This window comes from Marmota monax, unplaced genomic scaffold, assembly GCF_021218885.2.
Source record: "Marmota monax isolate L192 unplaced genomic scaffold, Marmota_monax_Labrador192_F-V1.1 WCK01_AAM20220418_F8-fsc00089, whole genome shotgun sequence".
In the NCBI taxonomy this organism is placed as follows: domain Eukaryota; kingdom Metazoa; phylum Chordata; class Mammalia; order Rodentia; family Sciuridae; genus Marmota; species Marmota monax.
This window is the reverse complement of record NW_026694744.1, coordinates 5,164,420-5,185,070: the sequence shown is the minus strand read 5'-3', so window position 1 is coordinate 5,185,070 and position 20,651 is coordinate 5,164,420. Positions and strand designations below refer to the sequence as shown.

The 20,651-nt window shown below is 36.7% G+C and overlaps 1 protein-coding gene across 6 annotated transcripts in view; it reads left to right on the top strand.

The window, feature by feature from the left end:
• Frmpd4 (FERM and PDZ domain containing 4) overlaps positions 1–20,651 on the top strand; it is an 810,201-nt gene that overhangs the window by 758,982 nt on the left and 30,568 nt on the right. For all 6 annotated transcript variants that reach the window (XM_058572590.1, XM_058572588.1, XM_058572587.1 and 3 more), the window contains 5 exons: positions 2,411–2,456; positions 10,880–10,984; positions 13,264–13,371; positions 17,550–17,681; positions 19,765–19,884. In XM_058572590.1, coding sequence (XP_058428573.1) covers positions 2,411–2,456; positions 10,880–10,984; positions 13,264–13,371; positions 17,550–17,681; positions 19,765–19,884 — 511 coding nt within the window. The remainder of the gene's footprint in view (positions 1–2,410; positions 2,457–10,879; positions 10,985–13,263; positions 13,372–17,549; positions 17,682–19,764; positions 19,885–20,651) is intronic.

Here is a 20,651-nt window from a genome sequence, read left to right as displayed (position 1 = left end):
CTCTTCAGGCATATGCTACTTCTGCCAGCTTCTCCCTGTTTCCTTTTTTCAATTTTAAATTAAGTCATGAATCAGACTGAAGGTGAATAAGGGGTTAAGGATTACAAATTCTCCTTTTCAACACCCCCTTGGAACATCATCCAGCACCTTTCTTTAGCATGTGGAGATGATTGGCATCTATCAGCATGGGACCTCAGCTGAATCTGTCTAAATCCATTTTGGCATCCTTTAACATATAAACACATATGGCTTTGATCTTTTTTTTCTTCCTAGGATTGAGTTAGGAATCCTAAGGGATCTGAAGCACTATGGAATTAATTCTTCTTGTCTGGCAGGTGATGATTAAGTACTTACAGATGAGAGAAAACAGAAGTAAAAGCTTGTTTCCAGAATGATGATAGATATCATACTGAGAAATTTTACATCAATTATTTTATTTCTAATGGAACAGTGAACAACCAGCCCTCAGGAATGGTGGGAATTAGAACTGTTCCAAGGACTACTGGCATCTGCATCCTTTACTCAGATGCTCTGCCACAAATGTGTCTTGGCTCCCAACTCTCTTAGTCTCTGTGTCTCTTAATAGTAATTCTGGAGAGAGAAAATTTGATTGGCTCATTTTCAGCACTCAGTCCCATCAGCTGGTCCCAGAGGCTGAGTTCCCAGGACTGCTACTGAGGGCTGTGAGAGCAAATTTGGACAGAACAAGCCAGGCAGGGCAGACAAGTTCATTGACGTGGCTGCCATACTCACAGATTCTTTATGCTGTGGGGCTGTGTCACATTTCTTATTTCCTCAATGTTTATTATTTCCTGTGAAGAGTGGAAACTAGGGAACATTACTTTGCTTCTGTTTATGTTGCTTTCTGCATATTTGTCTCCTATCTGCTGTCTCAGAGATGGACACCCAACTTCCCTTCAACCCCTCACCCCAACACATTCTATTGCAGGGAATATCCATATCCCCTTAAAGCATAGTGGAAGAATTTCTTTGTGAAGTAAAGCTGGAGTAGACTGGCTGGATAACAGTGTTTTGACAGTGATGTTGACCTGGTGATGCCAGATTGCTCCTCAAACTGCTCCATGTGTCTACACATGTGCCCACCAGCAGGGCACGATCCTTATCTTACCCACTGAAACTACATTTGATTATACTGTTGCTCTGTCTACTGCAGTTATTGGGCTCTCTGTCAGTCTTGAAAACTAAGAACTTGTGAGAGAAGCTGGGCCACTGTCAACAGTATGCTATCTACCTGCTGCAGTATCCCTATCAGCCTACGTGTCCTGGTTCTTTCTGGATTTATAGTTCTAGTTCTTTTCCTGCCCTATTCATCCCTCTCCTCCTGTACCTCACTCTCTACCTCAAGATTCACATCACCTTTGACAAATCAGTAGTTCATGGTCCAAATAGCCAGGATGAGTAGGTGAAGCCACAAATCAGTGAGGGAGGTACGATCTGCAGTGACTTTTCTCAAAAGAACAGAATTACAACAGATCCCTTTGCCTTTATCATTCAGGCAATAAATCACAAAAGCAGGTAATTAATTACAGCCTAAAGTAAAAAAAGTCAGCTCCTTTTCAACAAAATGGCAACTGACCTTTCTCTTACTTACGATACAAAAGAACAAAGAAAGGAAGGAAGAAAAATATTACAACCCATAATGTGATTTTTCTCCAGGGTTTGAGTCATTTGGAAGGTTTGGGTTACTTGGAGGAAATTAAATAAACCCTTATATGACATTATTCTGCTTTACTATGAAGGGTTCCCTGTTGTGAGCAATATTTCCCAATTGGTGCCTGTCTGAAATACTTATCAGCTCAGGGTCCTTGGCACTGGACGTACAGAGCTGAACGGTGTGGGGAGGGATGTTTGCTGGGATGCTGTTTTTACATAAGCAACCTCCAATGACATTTATCTTTCGTAATGCTGACCCTGAGAAGATAATTATGTTCCCCAAGTTGACAGAATTTTAAAAATCCCTTCCCCTTGCAGAAAAGTACAGAAAATTTTAAGCGGCAAAGAAAAGCAGGCTAAAGGAAAATCAGAAGGGGAGAATCAATTCTGAGAGCAGCAAAAAGCGTAGAGACTGATTGAGTTGATGCTTCTAAAACCGTTCTTCCCTCTCCAAGTCTTATTTTAGGGTCCTGCTGTTCGGCAGCACAGATAATATTGCCCAATGTAATCCGCCTAGGAAGCTTTCAATTGGACAGTTTGTTACACTCGGCAAACACTTGATTTTGGTTTTCTCTGTGGTCTGAAAGCCCTCTTCTGAGCTGTTTGATTTACTCTGCCCTGAGAGCCTAAGAAACATTGGCCAACACATCACACATTTCATTTACAAAGAAAACTGTCACTGTTTGAGTCCAGGCTCTGTGCATTTTGTAAATATGTTTGTTTCTCTCTCTTACAGAAGCTGCAAAGAATCAATACTCCTCACTGTCATTCAGCCTTACCCTGTAAGTGTTCTGTGAGTAAAAGTGCCACTGAATGATCTTGGAATTCTAGTCTCCCCACCCACTTTACAGAAGTCATGACAATGAATAACAGCAGAGAAAAATAACATGCATTCACAGTGCAGACTTGGAATTCTTGAGTATTTGTACTTTGTACTCCGCATTAGCAAAGCCATCTATTGGAGAGGAAAGAAAGTTATGTGTTTCCTAAATATCTTGAAAGACAATCAGCTATTCAGCCCTATGAAATTCTCGCATCTAGAAATAACACCAAACTCAAGACTGTGGTTTCCGGCTTAAGAATCACAAGTCTTATGGGAATATCTAATTGTAGGAATTTGAAGAACAAGTTTTATTCTTATCTATGTCTAAATAAGTTGGTAAATAACTGGATATTTTGCCTGCTTTAAAGGTGGTCCTCGAGGAAATATGATTTGTCTGAATTTGATTTCAGCTACCTTGGTTCTGAGGATGGAAAGAGATTAAAATCATACTGAATTTAGTTCCCATGATTTTAAAAAAACAATGATCATGGTATAATTTGCTTACCATAGGATTCAACCATTTTAAGAGTATAATTCAATAGATTTTACAAAATTTACTAAAGTATGCAACCATCACCACAGTCTGGTTTCAGGAAGTTTTCATCAACCCAATAAGATCCCTGTTCCCACTTACAATTAATCCCAGTTCCCACGCTCAGTTCCAGGCAACCACTAATTTACTTTCTATTTCTATAGACTTGCTGTTACTTGTGAATTTTATAATTGTCAGTTAAACAAAAAATACTAAGGCAAATTCTTTCAGATTTCTCCCAAAATGATTATCATCAATCAGTACGTTTGTTTGCCCTTCACATGGAGGGGCAAAGATTCCAACCTGCTTAGTCTTCTACTTCCTTCACCATAGAATTGGAGCACTTCTCCTCTCCCATCCCAAAATTTTCCTGAGAGCAGTGGGCTAGGCATTTTTTTAAAGAGAGAGAGAGAAAGAATTTTTTAATATTTATTTTTTAGTTTTCGGTGAACATCACATCTTTATTTTATTTGTATGTGGTGCTGAGGATGGAACCCAGCGCCCCGCGCATGCCAGGCAAGCGCGTTATTGCTTGAGCCACATCCCCAGCCCAGTCTAGGCATTTTAGGTAGAAAAAAAATGTATTCAGAATTCTGATAAGACCACAAACAAAACTAACCCAGACAATAAATTATAATATAATATTACTGGTACTAGATCTCAAATCTTGGTTCTTTCAGATCCAGAAGCCTCAAATTCAAATGCACATGTTTAAATTCAGTAAAAGAGATGGAACTAAGAGGTTTTTTTTAATATATGTCCTGGATGACATAATTTATTGTCTAGTGATTTTCATAGCTGTCCAGAACTTTCAGTCCCTTATCTATATGAGAATTGGTTAAGATCATATTATTTCCAAGGGCTCCCTTTTGCTACCATCTCATGATTCTGTAATTCCTACTTTAATATAAAGTACAGATGGGCTGTTTTCAGATTGTTTTATTTAACCAAATCATCATTATCACCTACTTCAAATCTATCCATACTTCGTAATTTGTAGGTTGCAGGAAAATACATTTTGGTAAAGCCAATGTAAATGTCTATTGTAAGTAGTAAGCAAGTGATTATAAATCACTGGTGGAACTTCAAGTTTACATTGTTTTTCTGGAATTCTCTGTCCCTAATTTATAATCTATTAGAAATGCAAGACTAGAACCATTTTTATTCTAAACCAAATTATTTTTGTAGTAGGTCATACTGGAAATTCTCTGTTGTGGGACTGTCATGTACAATATTTAGCAGCATCCTTGACCTCTACGCATCAAATGCTAACAGCACCCTTTTCCCCAGTTCTGACAACCAAACATGCCTTGAGACATTGCCAAAAGTTCCATGAAAAGGGAATTGCCCCCAGTTGAGAACCACTGTTCCTCCTAAAGTCTTGTCTTATTCTAGTCATATATGACCTTTCTCTTCTCTGAATTGTGGGAATTCATACTCTGAAATTATTTCAATAGACACATTAGATATGGACAAGAGGACAAATGGGAGAAAAGACTGCAATTTTTTATTTGTATGTTTATGTTTGGATTTTCCTACCAGAAAATTGTTTCTTTAAAATATTGGGTTTCTTTTATTTGCTAAGTATCCTTTTGGCAACCAGGATTGACATACAGAAACAGATGACAAAGCAGACCAAGAGATAATTCATAAATTCTACTTTTATTATAGACAATAAAAATTAACATTTTAATTTATTTTGCAACTTGCACACTAGCACTTTTTATGTTACTTTCATTTCTTCTGAATTATAAGGTCCAGTAAAGACAAGAGAACCAATATTTATCCAGCCACAGAAATCTATCTCCAGGAAGGCCCAGGTCAAGGGGACCTGGCAAAAGTCTAAGGATCCATGAAATTTCTTGATAATTTTTTAAAAGTATTATGAATGACTCTCTCACCCTACATTTTTACTGTTCTCACTAGGAAATAAATGTAGAAATACAGAAGAAAATTCTGAAGCAGAAAAATTTTTAAAAAATTAAAAATCAGTAAAACTTTTTCTCAGGGGCAACCAAGTGTAAACATTTCAAACTATCTCCTTCCAATCTCTTTTTTCTATGCCTTATTGGTAGCCAATATCATATTAGATGCTCAGTTGTATCTTGCTTCTTTTACTTAGTATTTCATAAGCATTTTTGCATGTCATCAGCAATTCTTTATAAGATTCTTTTAACTGGCTGCAAAATGTTACCTTGAACTGTTAACTAAGCCACTATCATTGGGCCCTTCACACTGTCTTTAATGTTTTACTATTATAAATAATTCTGCAGATTAAATTGTTGTGTGTAAATCTCTGTATTTAGTAGTATTTTCCCAGGATGGTGTGTGTGTGTGTTTGTGTGTGTGTGTGTGTGTGTGTGTGTTTGGTGCTATGGATTGAATCTAGGGCCTCAAGCATACTAAGAAGTGCTCTACCATTGAGCACTTCCCAAATTACCTACCTGCTTGGTAGTCCTTGTCTTAAAGTTTGCTTTGTGGGGACTCAAAACTAAGTTACCCATTGATAACTGTAGGGTTATCCTTACCAAATGTTTCACTCAATGTCTGTTGTATAAGAAGTATCATAGAGCTACAGGACTACAAGTTCAAGAACTTACACTTCAGTTTCAGGAATCAATCTTATTTATGTAATTTTTCAAACTATATTCTAGTTACTTCTAAGAGCATCTGACAACATCAGGAGCATTACCACCCTCTATTGTGACCATCTTAGCCAAAGCAAATTTGGAAAAGGGTACAAGATTTAATTAATGGCCTACTAATCTTACAATTAACAGCAGAAGAATTTGATTATTCTAAATGAAAATCATCATCATTTCCACCACAGGATAAGAAATTGTTATAATAAGCACCTATAAATTGCAAAGAATTAATTCACCAGGTTTTTGAGTGGTGCACCTTGTGCTTTTTTTTTTTTTTTTTTTTTTTTTGAGTAACAAAGAAAATTGAGTTCAAACTGTAGTTTACACTATACCATCCATCAGTATCTCTGGCCAGTAAAGTAAGCCATTACTTTGTTGATTCTCATTAAGTAGCCTTCAGAGAGTTTATGTTTTTATTTTCAAAAAGTATTTTTTAAATGTAAATTGAATATATGAAACAGTCATGAATCCAGAACAAGAAAAATGAACTTGTGAACTATTAGACTTTTATCAAAGCTCAGTTAATTTCAAATTATATATAAACTAATATTTATTTAACAGCCTTGGCCATCTAGTAGTGTCTTTTCTGTTCTTCATAGATTACCATGTTTGTCAGTAGGGCATAGTAAATAAATACAGTAATGAGGCTACCAGAGATGGCATGTTATACCTACAGAGAAGACAGAGAATCCCCAGCTTGGCAAGTTCTACTTGAGTCATTTACTGGAGTCATTTACTCTACGAAGAAATAAACCTATGTACTTCCATGACCCCTAGGAACATCACTGCATTCTAAGATTATACGAAATTATTTCATCCAAAAACTAAGTTCCATTAAATATACATATTTTTAAAAATCAGGATTGAACCTAGGGGTGCTTAATCACTGAGCCACTTGCCTAACCCTTTTTATTTTCTATTTCAAGACTCCTTATAGTCGCCCTAAATTGCTGAGGCTGGCTTTGAATCAGCGATCCTCCTGCCTCATCCTCCCAAGCTGTTGGGATTACAGGTGTGTTCCACCATACCCAGAAAACATACTTTTTTTATTGACACAAAGAATTCTGTAGAACATTCTAGAAAATGTGGTAAAATATTTTTTTAAAAAAACAGAATACACAGAGGAGTAAAGTTCAGTGTCTAAAACCTTGAACACATGTGAAATATTTCATTCCCAAACAATGCTGGAAAAGTAGGTATTACTGCATTGAAACATCTCATCTAATTAGTAGTGTCTGTTCTGGGTAGCTTTATTACAGGCGCTTCACTTGTTGTGCCAAAGTAAATACTGCCTGCTTAAAATCATTAAGGGAGAATAATGTTTTCCCTTCAGCTAAAAAATGGCATATCAAAAGCAAATGAACTCCCCACTGTATGATTTGCTCGTTAATCATCACTAAACTTGGCCTATAATTACACAGATACTGATGAGAACACCACTGTCATATCACTTAAGCTCTGTAGTAGGACTTCTAAAACTTGAGCATGTTTAAAGATGGGTTCTTTTGAGGGAACACCCATTCAGAGTTCTTTTGGTTTGGGGGGTTTAATTTTTGGGGTTTTTTTTTGTTTTTGTTTTTGTTTTGTTTATTTGTTTATTGTAATAGTGGGAATTAAACCCAGGAGTGCTATACCACTGGGTTACATACCCAGAAATTTTTGAATTTTATTTTGAGATAGGGTCTCACTAAGTTACCAAGGTTGGACTTGAACTTATGATCCTCCTTTCTTAGCCTCCTGAATAGCTGGGATTACAGGTTTGTACCACCACTATTTTGATTTTGTTTTTTTAAGACAGCAGCCATTCTCTTAAAATGTCTTTCATAGGTGGATCAGTTGAAGTTCTGGAGAACTAAACCATCCATTCATCCAGTCTTTTAAGACAGTAGTCATAGCAAATGTTGGGAGTTGTATAGGTATAGAGGATATCTTTATAAATATTAGGATTATCCTAGTATTAAGGCAAAAACTGCACACAAGAATACACACACACACACACCACATACACATTTTATCATGTTTTTTCATCAGTGGCTGGCTTTTTATTGTAGTGAAATACATATAACATAAACTTGGCCATTTTAAAGTGTGCTATTCAATGACATTAAGTATATTCATAATGTTGTATAACATTGCCATTCAATAATGGTTCCATAACTTTTTCACTACCCCTAAAGGAAACCTGGTATCCATTAAAGTAATCATTCCCCAGTCTCTCCTCTCCCTGCTCCTGGCAACTACTAATCTACTTTGTTTCTATGGAATTTTCTTATTCTGAATATTTTACATAAATGGAACTATATAATATACAGTCTTTTATGAGTGACTTCTTTCACTCATAATCACATTTCCAAGGCTCATCCATGTAATATCATGTGTCAGTATATTATTCTTTTTTATGACTGAACAATATTTCATTGCATGGACATACTACATTTTATCTATCCATATTATCATGATTGGTTTTAATTTAATTGATTGTATACTACTTGTATTGGACAAGAATGTGAATACTTTTTTTTTTTCATTTTACATGAAATCCAAAGTATGGGTCACCCTAACAGGTGTTTGTGCCTTGAGATTAATAAAATACACAGAAGATTCAACCTCTGTGTTGATTCTAGAGTCAATTAATAGAATTCATTATGCATCAGTCTTGATGTCTTGGAACTATATAGCATGAAAAACACTAGCCTGAACCCTAGGCAGTTGCCAATATTTGACCATTTTAGTTTATATGATTCATAGCTAAATATTTACCTCTTTATTAGGTTCTGTAAAAGAAAGTAACTCTTTTAAAAAATAGACAAATGATGCTGGTAACATAGTAGACATCTATTAGAGGTGAATTCCCTTCCCTTTAGGTGTCATTAAAATTATATGATAAGAATGATTCTCAAATTAAGCAACTTTATCAAAATCATACAGCAAAGAATCCCCCGATCCCAGCACCCTTCTAAATAGGTTCTTCCACTCCACTGGCAATTTCTGAGAGAGAAGTGTGTCACTCAGCCGCTCTTTCCAGTAAAAGAAGAGAAAGAATCATAAAGTGTGAAGAACCTATAAGGCAAAATTTTAATTCAATTTTCAATTCTAAGTTAAAGTCTCCTTCATACCCTGCCCAATAGTATCATAGATCACGGGTTACCAAAAAGAGGCTGAAACTCAGTGTGCAGATACATAAAACATCATGAGTGCTTGTGTGTGTCTGTGTGTGTGTGAATGTGTGTGAGTGTGTACTTGCTTGCTCACATGCCCATATATTCTAAATATGAATAACAATGGGAATATTGAACTTTGAGAGGTTCTTCTCTACCTCATTAAAATAGATGATTAATGAGCAAGTCATCAAAAACCCAATATTAGATTTGACCACCACCTCATCTTCCACATTGTACACAGGGCTCTGTATTAGAAGTAGGGTTTATGTCTATTCCTCCTATGCCCCCCTTTCCCTACCCCCACTATGAATCAGCCTCCTTATATCAGAGAAAACATTTGGCATTTGTTTTTTTTGGGGGGGGGATTGTCTAAATTCACTTAACAATATCTTCTCTAATTCCATCTATCTACCTGCAAATACCATGACTTTGTTCTCTTTTATTGCTTAGTAATATTCCATTGTGTATACATGCCACACTTTTTATCCATTCATCTGTTGAAGGGCATCTAGGTTGGTCCCACAGTTTAATTATTGTGAATTGTGCTGCTATAAACATTGATATGGCTGTGTCCCTGTAATATGCTGTTTTTAAGTCCTTTGGATATAGACCAAGGAGAGGGAGAGCTGGGTCAAATGGTGGTTCCATTCCCAATTTTCCAAGAAATCTCCATACTGCTTCCCATATTGGCTGTACCAATTTGCAGTCCTGCCAGCAGTGTATGAATGTACCTTTTTCCCCACATCCTCACCAACACTTGTTGTTGTTTGTCTTCATAATAGCTGCCACTCTGACTGGCGTGAGATGAAATCTTAGAGTAGTTTTGATTTGCATTTCTCTAATTGCTAGAGATGATGAACATTTTTCATATATTTGTTAATTGATTGTATATCCTCTTCTGAGAAGTGTCTGTTCAGGTCCTTGGCCCATATATTGATTGGGTTATTTGTTTTTTTGGTGCTTAGCTTTTTGAGTCCTTTATATACCCTAGAGATTAGTGCTCTATCTGATGTGTGTGTGTGTGTGGTAAAAATTTGCTCCTAAGATGTAGGCTCTCTATTTACCTCACAGATTGTTTATTTTGCTGAGAAGAAACTTTTTAGTTTGAACCCATCCCATTTATTGATTCTTGATTTTAATTCTTGCACTATAGGAGTCTTTTTAAGGAAGTTTGGGCCTAATCCCACTTGATGGAGATTAGGGCCTACTTTTTTTTCTATTAGACATAGGGTCTATGGTTTTATTCCTAGGTCCTTGATCCATTTTGAGTTTGAGTTTTATGCATGGTGATAGATAGGGGCTTAATTTCATTTTGTTGCATATGGATTTCCAGTTTTCCCAGCACCATTTGTTGAAGAGGCTATCTTTCCTCCAATGCATGTTTTTGGCACCTTTGTCTAATATAAGATAACTGTAATTATGTGGGTTAGTCTCTGTGTCCTCTATTCTGTAGCATTGGTCTACTGGTCTGTTTTGGTGCCAATACCATGCTGTTTTTGTTACTATTGCTCTGTAGTAGAGTTTAAGGTCTGGTATAGTGATGCCTCCTGCATGGGGTTAGAAATGATGGTGGAATGTGATGGACGTTATTATCTAAAGTATATGTATGAAGACATGAATTGGTGTGAATATACTTTGTATACAACCAGACATATGAAAAAATATACTCTATATGTGTAATATGAATTGTAATGCATTCTGCTGTCATTTATAAATTCAAAAAAAATTAATAAAAAAGAATTAGGGTTTATGTACTTTCACTGCTGTCATTTTAAAAGCTCCTTAGAAATGTTCTCAGTAACAACATGGAACATGCTTTTCATATTTCTGGTCTGGTGACTAAATCCAACTTATTAGTTTATGGGCATGACAGGATTTCAATTACATTCAAAATTTGTATTTCTTCTTTAAGTTGGGAATGTACCAAATATTCTACATTTTAGCAAAAGTATTACATTTCTTGGAGGATGAAGATGAAAAACAATTGTTACATGGTTCACATTATGTTATCAGTAACCAGATAAAATATTTTCTTTCCTTCTAGTCTCCCAAATCAGCATTTATTAGTGCTGCAAAAAAGGCAAGATTAAAGTCCAATCCTGTCAAAGTGCGATTCTCTGAGGAGGTAATCATCAACGGCCAAGTGTCGGTGAGTTTAGAGTCATCTGCTTTGTGACTGAGAGGGTCACAGAGGTAGGAGCTTAGCATTTAAGCAACGCCAGTAATTTGACTAGAATGATCAATCAAAACTAGTTGTTGTTTTTCACAGGCGTGTTGAATCTCAGGAATGTGAAGAGCTTAATAGGTCACCAGGTTGTAACTCAGGCCCCTTAACATAGCTAGAATATGTGATAATTCAATGTTTCCTAGAACATATTTAGGGTGAGAGTCCTCTCTGCTTTGCACCAGAGTTTATCTGATCTGTGTGCACTGACATGCCTCATTCATATTGGGTAAAACAGTCCTCTTTGAGACATTCACTGATTTCTTCCTATTGGGCCAACTAAGCATTGTTCCACACAATAGACTATTGTGTATTTTGAGAAAAGTATTATTTTTTCCTTATCAAAAATTTATGATCTTTGAACTTATAAAATAGCAAAAAAAAATTAAAATGATGGAAAGGTTTTATATATGCAACCAGAACTAAGGAAATATTGCTCAGATCCCCGTTAAATAGGTCTTAATAGAAAGCATGACTGCACAAGCATTCCATTGATCTTCAAAATGAATCATGCAAACATCAGTAGGATATTTTAGTTTCAATTTTTCCCAAAGAAAATAGTGTAGCTTTTACAAATCTTTTGTCCAAGGTACTAATATTTGGGGACAGCAGGAGGGGGGGTGTCTTGGAAATGCCAGATTTTGTTGTTGAATTTTGTTGTTGCTGTTAGCATTGTTTAAATAAATTCACAATGATAATATCTCATTTGTGATATTTTGTTATTGGTCACAAACTGTTCCCTGAGGTTGGTACTGGATCGGAAATGGAAGATGTAGGCCTGCACATCCTGGGCAAGGCACTTATGAGTCTTCTAGTCAATTTATATAGATGCCAGGGAGTTAACTGGTCAATCTGTCAAGACTATTGTGACACTTATGGAAAAGGGCCTGAGGCTGTCACTGTGTGCACTGTGAGCATTTTCTGCTGCCCTGTGAGCATGTTTGGTTCTGCTTACTTGGTGAATCCCCATCATTCTGGATACAGGGTTACCTTATATTATCTATTCACAACAATCTGTCCCAGTTGAAGGATGGAAGGAACAAAGCAATGAGTACATCTCTCAGAAGGTCATCTGAAAATTACCTTTTTTCCCAGAGTTTCTGAGCTTGAGATTGGGCATTTATAGAAGGAATATGATTCTAGAAGCTGTTGTAGCAAATGTCAATTAATCTCCAGACATAATAGGGCCCATAAAAGTTAGCTGGTGTATGAAGACAGTTCTGAGGGCCAGACATTCTTAACCTCCATTGCCTTGCCACAGGCTTATGGATGCTGGACCTTCCGTCCCATGTCTGTTCCTCAGCCTTTGTGACCTCTTCATGCCTAGTCTACCACCACTCTTCCTGGTTACAGGGTGCCATTCCACCTGGATGTGGATCCAGATTTACTCAATAAGTTGGGTTGCAGGAAAGTCATGTGGGAAGTCCATGGAAGTAGACAGGAAAGGCAGAGAAAGAAACAGGCATGTGAAAGGAAGGGGTTGCATTTACTGGGACTGTAAGTTACTGGCAAATGTTTGAGAATCTTGTCTGTAGTTCCCACAATCTTCAAACCAAGGGCCTTATGGTTTTATGTTTTCTGAGTCCCCCTCAGCCCCTGTGAACTTGGTAGCCAACTACATGTTCATAACTCAGTTCACCCCTAGGACTCATAGAACTCACACATACATGCCTCCTCCTCCCTCTTTTCTCTCTCTCACGACTTCAAATTAAAGAAAACATCTGGAAGCATACATTTCTTTTGGTTGTATTTCAAAGTGCCATCTCTTTTCAAGGTATTTCTAAATTGTGATCTGTTCATTATAGACTCAATGTTTGACTCTAACACACTAACCCATTCCTTATATTTTTCCTTTTGAGTTTAAAATATAGTTTCACACACAACTTTGCACTTCAGACTCATTAATGCTTGTGAGTCACCATCATGACCACTGCCAGGCACCAACTGCATTATATCACACAGCATCCCTACCGGTCCTTGTTCTGTTCAATTCATCCTGCCCTGCAGAAACCTGGGCTTGCTTGTACTTTCTAACACTGAAACTCAATTAAAAAGGGATCATTGTTATTTGTATTTTCCAATGAGTATTAGTTTTTTATTTTGTGATTAAAATAGACCGTATAGATATGTGTTGCCACTGGCCATAGTAGATTCCTAATTTGACTGACCTGCAACCTTCCCACCCCTTTTCTGTTATTAAACAGGAAACTGTTAAGGACAATTCACTTCTTTTTATGCCAAATGTTTTGAAAGTCTATCTGGAAAATGGGCAGACCAAATCATTCCGCTTTGACTGCAGCACCTCCATCAAGGTAAGATGACCTACTAACATCTGTACCTAGGCAGTGCCAGGTACAGAGTGAATGATTCGCACTGTAATGCCAGAATGGCAACACCTTCTTTCAGAATTATCCCTTTATTCCTATGAATGTGTTACTTGCTCCCATATAAGGTCACATATGAATATTTAATTTTTAATAACTTTATTTTATTCATTTATTTATTTTTATGTGGTGCTGAGGATCGAACCCAGGGCCTTGCACTTGCAAGGTGAGCGCTCTACCGCTGAGACATAACCCCAGCCCCCATGAATATTTAAAATCAAACAAAAACAAAAAGCTTAAACTAAGAAGGTTCTGCCCTTTTTTAAAACCCCCTTGTTGTTGTGAAACAATGTAATATGCTCCCAGTGAAGAAACACTAAGGCTAGTCATTTTAATGCAACTGCAAATTAATTAAAATAGTGTGACTGTCACCAAGAAGGTTTGGCACCCTGCCCGAAGCCAGCATGATTTCTCAGTAATGTCAGCCACCAAGAAGATTAAGATGTTAGCTGCTAATTGAATATCTGCTACTTTGGTGTCCAGCAAAAACAAGGGGTAGAATAATGTAAAGATTACAGTTACTTTTAATTGCTGTAACCAATTTCATGGGAATAATGCATAAAAAGTCAGAAATGAAGCATGCTTCTTAGGAGAAGTGGTAGAAAGGAAGTGTCACAAAGCAATCCTATGATTTCAGAGCCACGGGTGAATTTTACATAATAGCTATTATAGCAAACTGTACACCTATTTTTCCTCACGTTTCCTTCCTGGAAAAGAAAAATGCATATTCTTTTTTTTTATTATTGGACAAAAGTGTGTTCAGAAATGGATTGCTCCCTAATGCTTCATCAGCCTAAAATAGGCTTTCTTCAAATGGCACAGTAAAAAAGATTTTATGGAGATGCAAAACTACATAATGATAATCTGTACAATACTCTATCAAGAGAATATCGACTCTGGTTTAAAAATGTCTGTCAGTAGTCAATCCCTAATTCTATTTTTTTAAATTAATCAGCATAGACCTCACATGTGGAAGGATTTCTGAAAAGGCTCACTTTGAATTTTTATTGCCATGATACCAGCAAGCAGCTTGTCTTGAATTGCTTTAAACACGTGGTTATTTAGTAGGCAATAGAATAGACAATATTAGTAGATTGATGTTGGAGCATTAAGTCATCTTTCAATCATTCCAAATGATTTTAACTTCCGTCATACAAGACTGCTAATTTTAAATGGTGATCACTGAAAAAGTCATTTTCCTCTTTCCTATTCAATACCAATTTATAGTGTGATGTTAATCTTATTATTGATTGACAAATTTTTCCTGCAAAAGACAAAATGATAAATATTTTAGGCTTTGTGACTCATTTGATTGTTCAACTGTTCAATCCTGTCTTTGCATAAGGAAAATAGCCATAGACAGGTAGGTTTGGGAAATCCTCAAGACCACCCTCAGGTTTAATATTTCACTTAAAGGATTGAGAGAGCTTCCAGGAGTTATCCCCTAATGGATTCATGCTCACAATGCTCGATTATTCCAGAAATTATGTGTGACAATGTGCACGAAGTACTGTCAACCAATGAAGCTCACTTGAACCTTGGTGTCCAGAGTTTTTATTGGGGGTTGGCCATGTAAACAAACCTGGGTGACCTTAATGTCCAGCCCTTCAAAAGGTCAAGCTGATATTGCATGGCCAAAGGCCCCTACCATAAATACAGTTGTTAGCATAGATCAAGTGGTATAGCCCAGGGCCCAGGTTAAACAAAAATACTCCTGTCAGGCAGGACATTCCAAAGATTGAGAAGTTACTTCCCATGAATGGAAGCAAAGGGCCACATCTTTGTTTAGGCAAGGTTAATCTGTTAATGCAGAGATGATATGTGAACAAATGGGTATGTCCTGATTGGGCCCAAGGGCCATGGTTTGCAGACCTCTAAAGTAACCCATATAGCTATATATTACAACTCTAATACCATGGCCTTTTTTGGTTACCAACAAGTCAGTTCCTTGCCACTGAAATCCCTACCCCACCTGAAGCTATAGGTAAAGACTTTGATGGATATCTTAACAGAAACAAATCTAAATTTAAGAAAGCTCTGTTGTTAATTCCCTCTGGTGTCTTTATTATAGGAACCCACACTAGACTGAGTTTGATCTCCCCAAGGACTGCCAATGACAATGAGAAGACAGGGAGCAATGCAGAGTTCACATCAAATCAAACTTATCTTATCTTGCACCTAACAGCTTTATTATCACAATAGACAGTGGCTAGTAGGCGTAAAATAGAAATAGTACAGTTATGAAAGGAATATAACACTGTTTAATAAAAATTGCTAAAATTCTTGCTACAGAGTTATAATAGGAAAAAACTATAGCTATCAATTTTTAGTGTCCTCCCTAGTGGTTGGGGAGATGGTTTTATAAAGTATATGTTGCCATACAAAGAAAGGCTGGTTTTATTTTTCTCTTTACTGGGCCTTGTGCAGAAATTATGAAGCAGAAACCTTTTTGGTGAAATTCAGCATAGTCAAGGCATTTCTACTGAACAGTTTTTGTTTGGGGCATGTATGGTGGATATGGGGATTTTTTCCATATATTTTTGGTGCATTATAGTTATAATAGTATTGGGATGTGTTATTTCATATTTATTTGGATATGGGAATTTTGTTTTAAGAGGGCCTGGAGAAATTTTAAAAGGGCCACAGAGAAGAATCAAACATCAGAAAAGTCAGTAAAAGAAAACTTTATGTATGACAGGTTTCTCTATATTGACACTATTGGGATTTTAAACTAGATATTTCTTTGCTATAGGACTGTCCTGTGTATTATAAGATGTTTAGAAGCATTCCTGGTCTCTATACATTTGATTCCATTAGCATCCTCAGCCCAATTGTGACAACCAAAAAATGTCTCCAGAAATTTCCAAATGTCACTATGGGACAATATTTTCTCTGGTTGAAAACAACTGCTATACAGGAATTTAGCATCTGAATATAAGTTTTCTTGATGAGAGATAATTTCCTAATTTTCAATAACATGAAAAAAATAAAGATTAAAAAGATTCATTTTTGCCTTGCAGCAAATGTGTGTATATTTCTATATGGAATACCTTTCTGATCATAAATGTTTAATACTACAAATGATTACTGACAGAGCTTGTCCATTCCCCCTTCCACAGAGATGTAAAATAAATGTATACAATTATGGTGCCCTAACTCTGTGCCAAACAGTGTTTTAATAAATGTGTTCTACATATGAACTCATTTAATTCTCATATCCATTCCAAGGAAGTCATTATAATCATCCCCAGATTACAGATAGGGAAACTAAGATACTTATAAATTAAAAAACTTGCCCAAAGACGCACAGCTAATAAGAAGTAGAGCTGCAATTAAAAAGCAGACTATCTCCAGGCTGGGGCCATAGCTCAGAGGTAGAGCACCCGCCTCTTACGTGTGAGGCATGGGTTCAATCCTCAGCACCACATAAAAATGAATAAAGATATTGTGTCCAACTACAACTAAAAAATATTTTTAAAAAAGAAACCAGACTATCTCCAAAGTCTATTTTCCTCACCCTTTCCATATTCCTTGTGCAGAAAGGTAGACCAGGTGCCAGCTCATTCTGTAAAGGGCCAGATAACAAATATTTCAAGCTTCATGAGCTATTACTCAACTCTGTTGATATGATGTGTGAAAGCAGTATAGATAACAAAGAAATAGTCATGGCTGTGTCCCAGTAAAACTTTATTTACAAAAACAAGTGGTAGATTTGGCATTCAGGCTATACCCCTGAAGTAGACCACTTTCAAAGCTGGTTTAATAACTACTTCATATAGAAGGAGATTTGAACTAACTACATTACACCATCTATTGACACCCTTTCTAATTTAAGACATGACTTGGTAGGTAAGCTCCTCCTACAGCTGTGTACCTCTAGGTCTTGAACTCCACAAAGATGTTGGGTACTTGGGAGACCACGAAAAGGCTAAGAGAAGGAAGGCCTCACTTGTGTACTTTTTTGAAGCATTAAATTTCAGAATCAACCAAAGATATGCAATTTCAAGATGTAAAGCCTAAAAATATAATACTTTCCAGTCATGATAGACTCCAAAAAAGGGGAACCTTTGATTTTGATCTCATTATGTCATTATTTCCTCTGTAAGGATGTCATCTTAACCCTTCAAGAGAAGCTCTCCATCAAAGGCATCGAGCACTTCTCCCTCATGCTGGAGCAGAGGACGGAAGGGGCTGGCACCAAGCTGCTCTTACTTCATGAACAGGAGACACTTACTCAGGTCTGTGAAATTATACTCTCAAGTGTTGATGTTGCTGGTAAGAGCAGAGCCAAGCTTGTAGTCTCAGAATGTCCCTTCCTTTAATCCTTTCAATGTAGTAACTGCATCCCCTGTGTTCTCACTGAAGGGACCGCTGGCATTCAGGAGGCATTTTACCCCTCAAGAAGGATGATTCCCTTTTTGTCAATCTTTCATGGACCACCAGTTGATCTCCCAAACAGACTCATCAAAGACTCAGCAGCTACTTGTTGGCAATACAGCTCTGTAGAATTATATTTTATATTATTACAATGATTTGTTCCCCTATTTTGATCATTGATCTCTTGAAATCATTACAAAGAAATGATTTCTGAGATTATGTACATTAAGTAAAAATCAAATTTAGTTGTCTTAAATTTTGGATACATAATTAAAATTATTTCAGGAAGCCTAAAATCTCTGCCCCAGTCCTGCCCGCTATAAATATGTGATCTACCAATGTGTCCCAGTTCCTGGTTACCAAGATGCCACCCCCATCTGTTCTCTGGGGAGACAAGCAGACTGCTTGGCTGCTGAATTCAGCATAGCATCCTCATTTGTCTGTAATTCCACACGAGAGGAGTCCTTTGTTGAATATCCAAGAAATTTCAACAAATTCCTCTTACATGCAAGAGTTCAGTGATGATGGAACTTTAGAGAGAGGTAATGAGAGGATACCAGGAACTGAAGCATCAAGATACCACCAGATAGATGGATGGACAGAAAGTACCATCACACTAAAGTGCTTCTTGTTTGTGTCATAATTAAAAACTGGTTTCCCACACAATGAGTCCTGCAAATAATCCCTGATTCTCTTGATTTAGTCCAATTGGAGGTAATGAATTGGAAAGTTGCCATTTGTATTGGTTTATATTCTTCTCAAAACTTGACCTATTATTTATATCAGATTTAAATCAACCCATACATATATTAAATCGTTTCTAATGATTGTTTATTATTTTGACCTATGCTAAAGCATTCTTGGAAATTGAACTATTTTGTGCCTTATTATAAAGTAACAATCCCTGATAAACAGAATCCATCTACTGGAAGCTCAATACCTGCATCTGAGAAGCAGAGCTTAACAAGAATTGGAGTGCATGTGGTTTATTTAGAAGGAGATCTTGGGAAATTCTGGAGGAGGAATGAGGAAGGGAATGGAAACAATTGGGAAGTCAATAAGGACTATATCATCAAATCAGTTTCTACTGCAGACAACTCACTCCAACTGGGGAACTATGGGAGAGAGTATAAAATACATGTCAGAAGTATCCCACCCAATGGGTGAGGTAGCTGGGGCATTTGTCTACCACTGTATGATCTGCTATTGTTGGTGAGCTGCATCTGAGGATAGGTAACTCCCTAGTTATTCAGGTTTGCCTGGTGCTGTCAGATGGTCACAGGTATTTTCAGGAAATATCTTTTAGCCTGTAGCAAAAAGTTATAAGGGGATGCGGACAGATAGCCAGTTACTATGAGTCTAACAAAAGCCCCACAACTCTATCTTACCATTTATACTTTTTCTCTAAACTTATGTCTACTTCATGGGCTTCAAGGAATGTGTCATGCTGATTTATTGAATAAAGATTTTTTTTTAAATCTCTTCTGGTACTAGGTAACCAAAACTTAAGAAAATTTATTTAAATATCCTGAAACAAACCAACTACATATCTTGGAAATCAATGTGATGTAATTATTACAATTTCTGAGTAGGGTAAAAAGTGGTTTAATGTAAATATTTGTTTGAATTCATATGATCCAACAAAGGACTATATTTTCTCCTATCTTGACCTGCTTCCCCCCACCCCCATATACGGGGCTCTCCTGGGATCAGTTCCTTAATAAGTCCCTTGCATGGAAGCCCTCATCTCCAGGCCTGCTTCTGGGAAACCCAACCTAAGTCACAAGGTAAGATGCAGTTTTCAGGGAATGAGTATCCATGATAAATACTAAAAGAACTTTTGACTACTCTAGTGTGGAAAGAAAGTTAACTTTGCTTCTCTGTCCCTTAGTCATCTCTCAGATGGCACTGAAAGGTTCTTGTGTGATGGGTTTATTCTTCCAGGTGACACAGAGGCCCTGTTCCCATAAGATGAGGTGTCTTTTCCGAATTAGCTTTGTCCCAAAGGATCCAATTGACCTGTTAAGGAGAGATCCAGTTGCTTTTGAGTATCTCTATGTTCAGGTATGTGAAAAATTTAGCATGGTTTATATGAAGGTTGTGGGATAAATTAACTTTTTCTCCTTGAGTTATTTTTGGGGAGACCTTTTCCTGTTAGTCCTCATCCTAAAAAGTTGTAAAAGTAGTCATCTATATTTTCCACTCAGGTTCAGCAATGATTAACATTTTACCATATTTATTAGTGTGGGTGTATGTTCCCTGTCTCTCTCTCCATAGGAAAATACACACACTTTTTTTTTCTAAATGACATGAAAGGTAGTTACCAAAATCAAGTGTGTTTACTTCTAAATACAGTGTACATTTTCTAGTAACCTAAATGATTTTTTATATGATCATTGTACAATTCACAAAATCAAGAAATTTAACATTGATGTTATTTACATTATCTCATCTGTAGTTTGTATCCAAATTATGCCTATTGTCCCCCAAAGGTTCTTTATATCAATTTTTATTTGGATCAAAATTCACAGAAGGATCTCATTTTGCATCTAGTTATCATTTCTCTCTAATCTCCCTATCTCTGGAACATTCCTTAGCCATTCTTTGACTTTTATGACCCTGAGAGTCTTGAGGTGTACTGATCAGATATTTAGTAGAAATCTATCAATTTTGGCTTCTCTGGTATGTTTTTATGATTACATTGAGGTTATATATTTTGGAAAGAATAAGATGAGTGACTGTGTCCTCTTCAATGCATCACATCAGGAAGTACATGATGGTGGTTTATCCCCTTATTATCAAGTCTAACTCTTAGGTGGTATTCTAAAAAT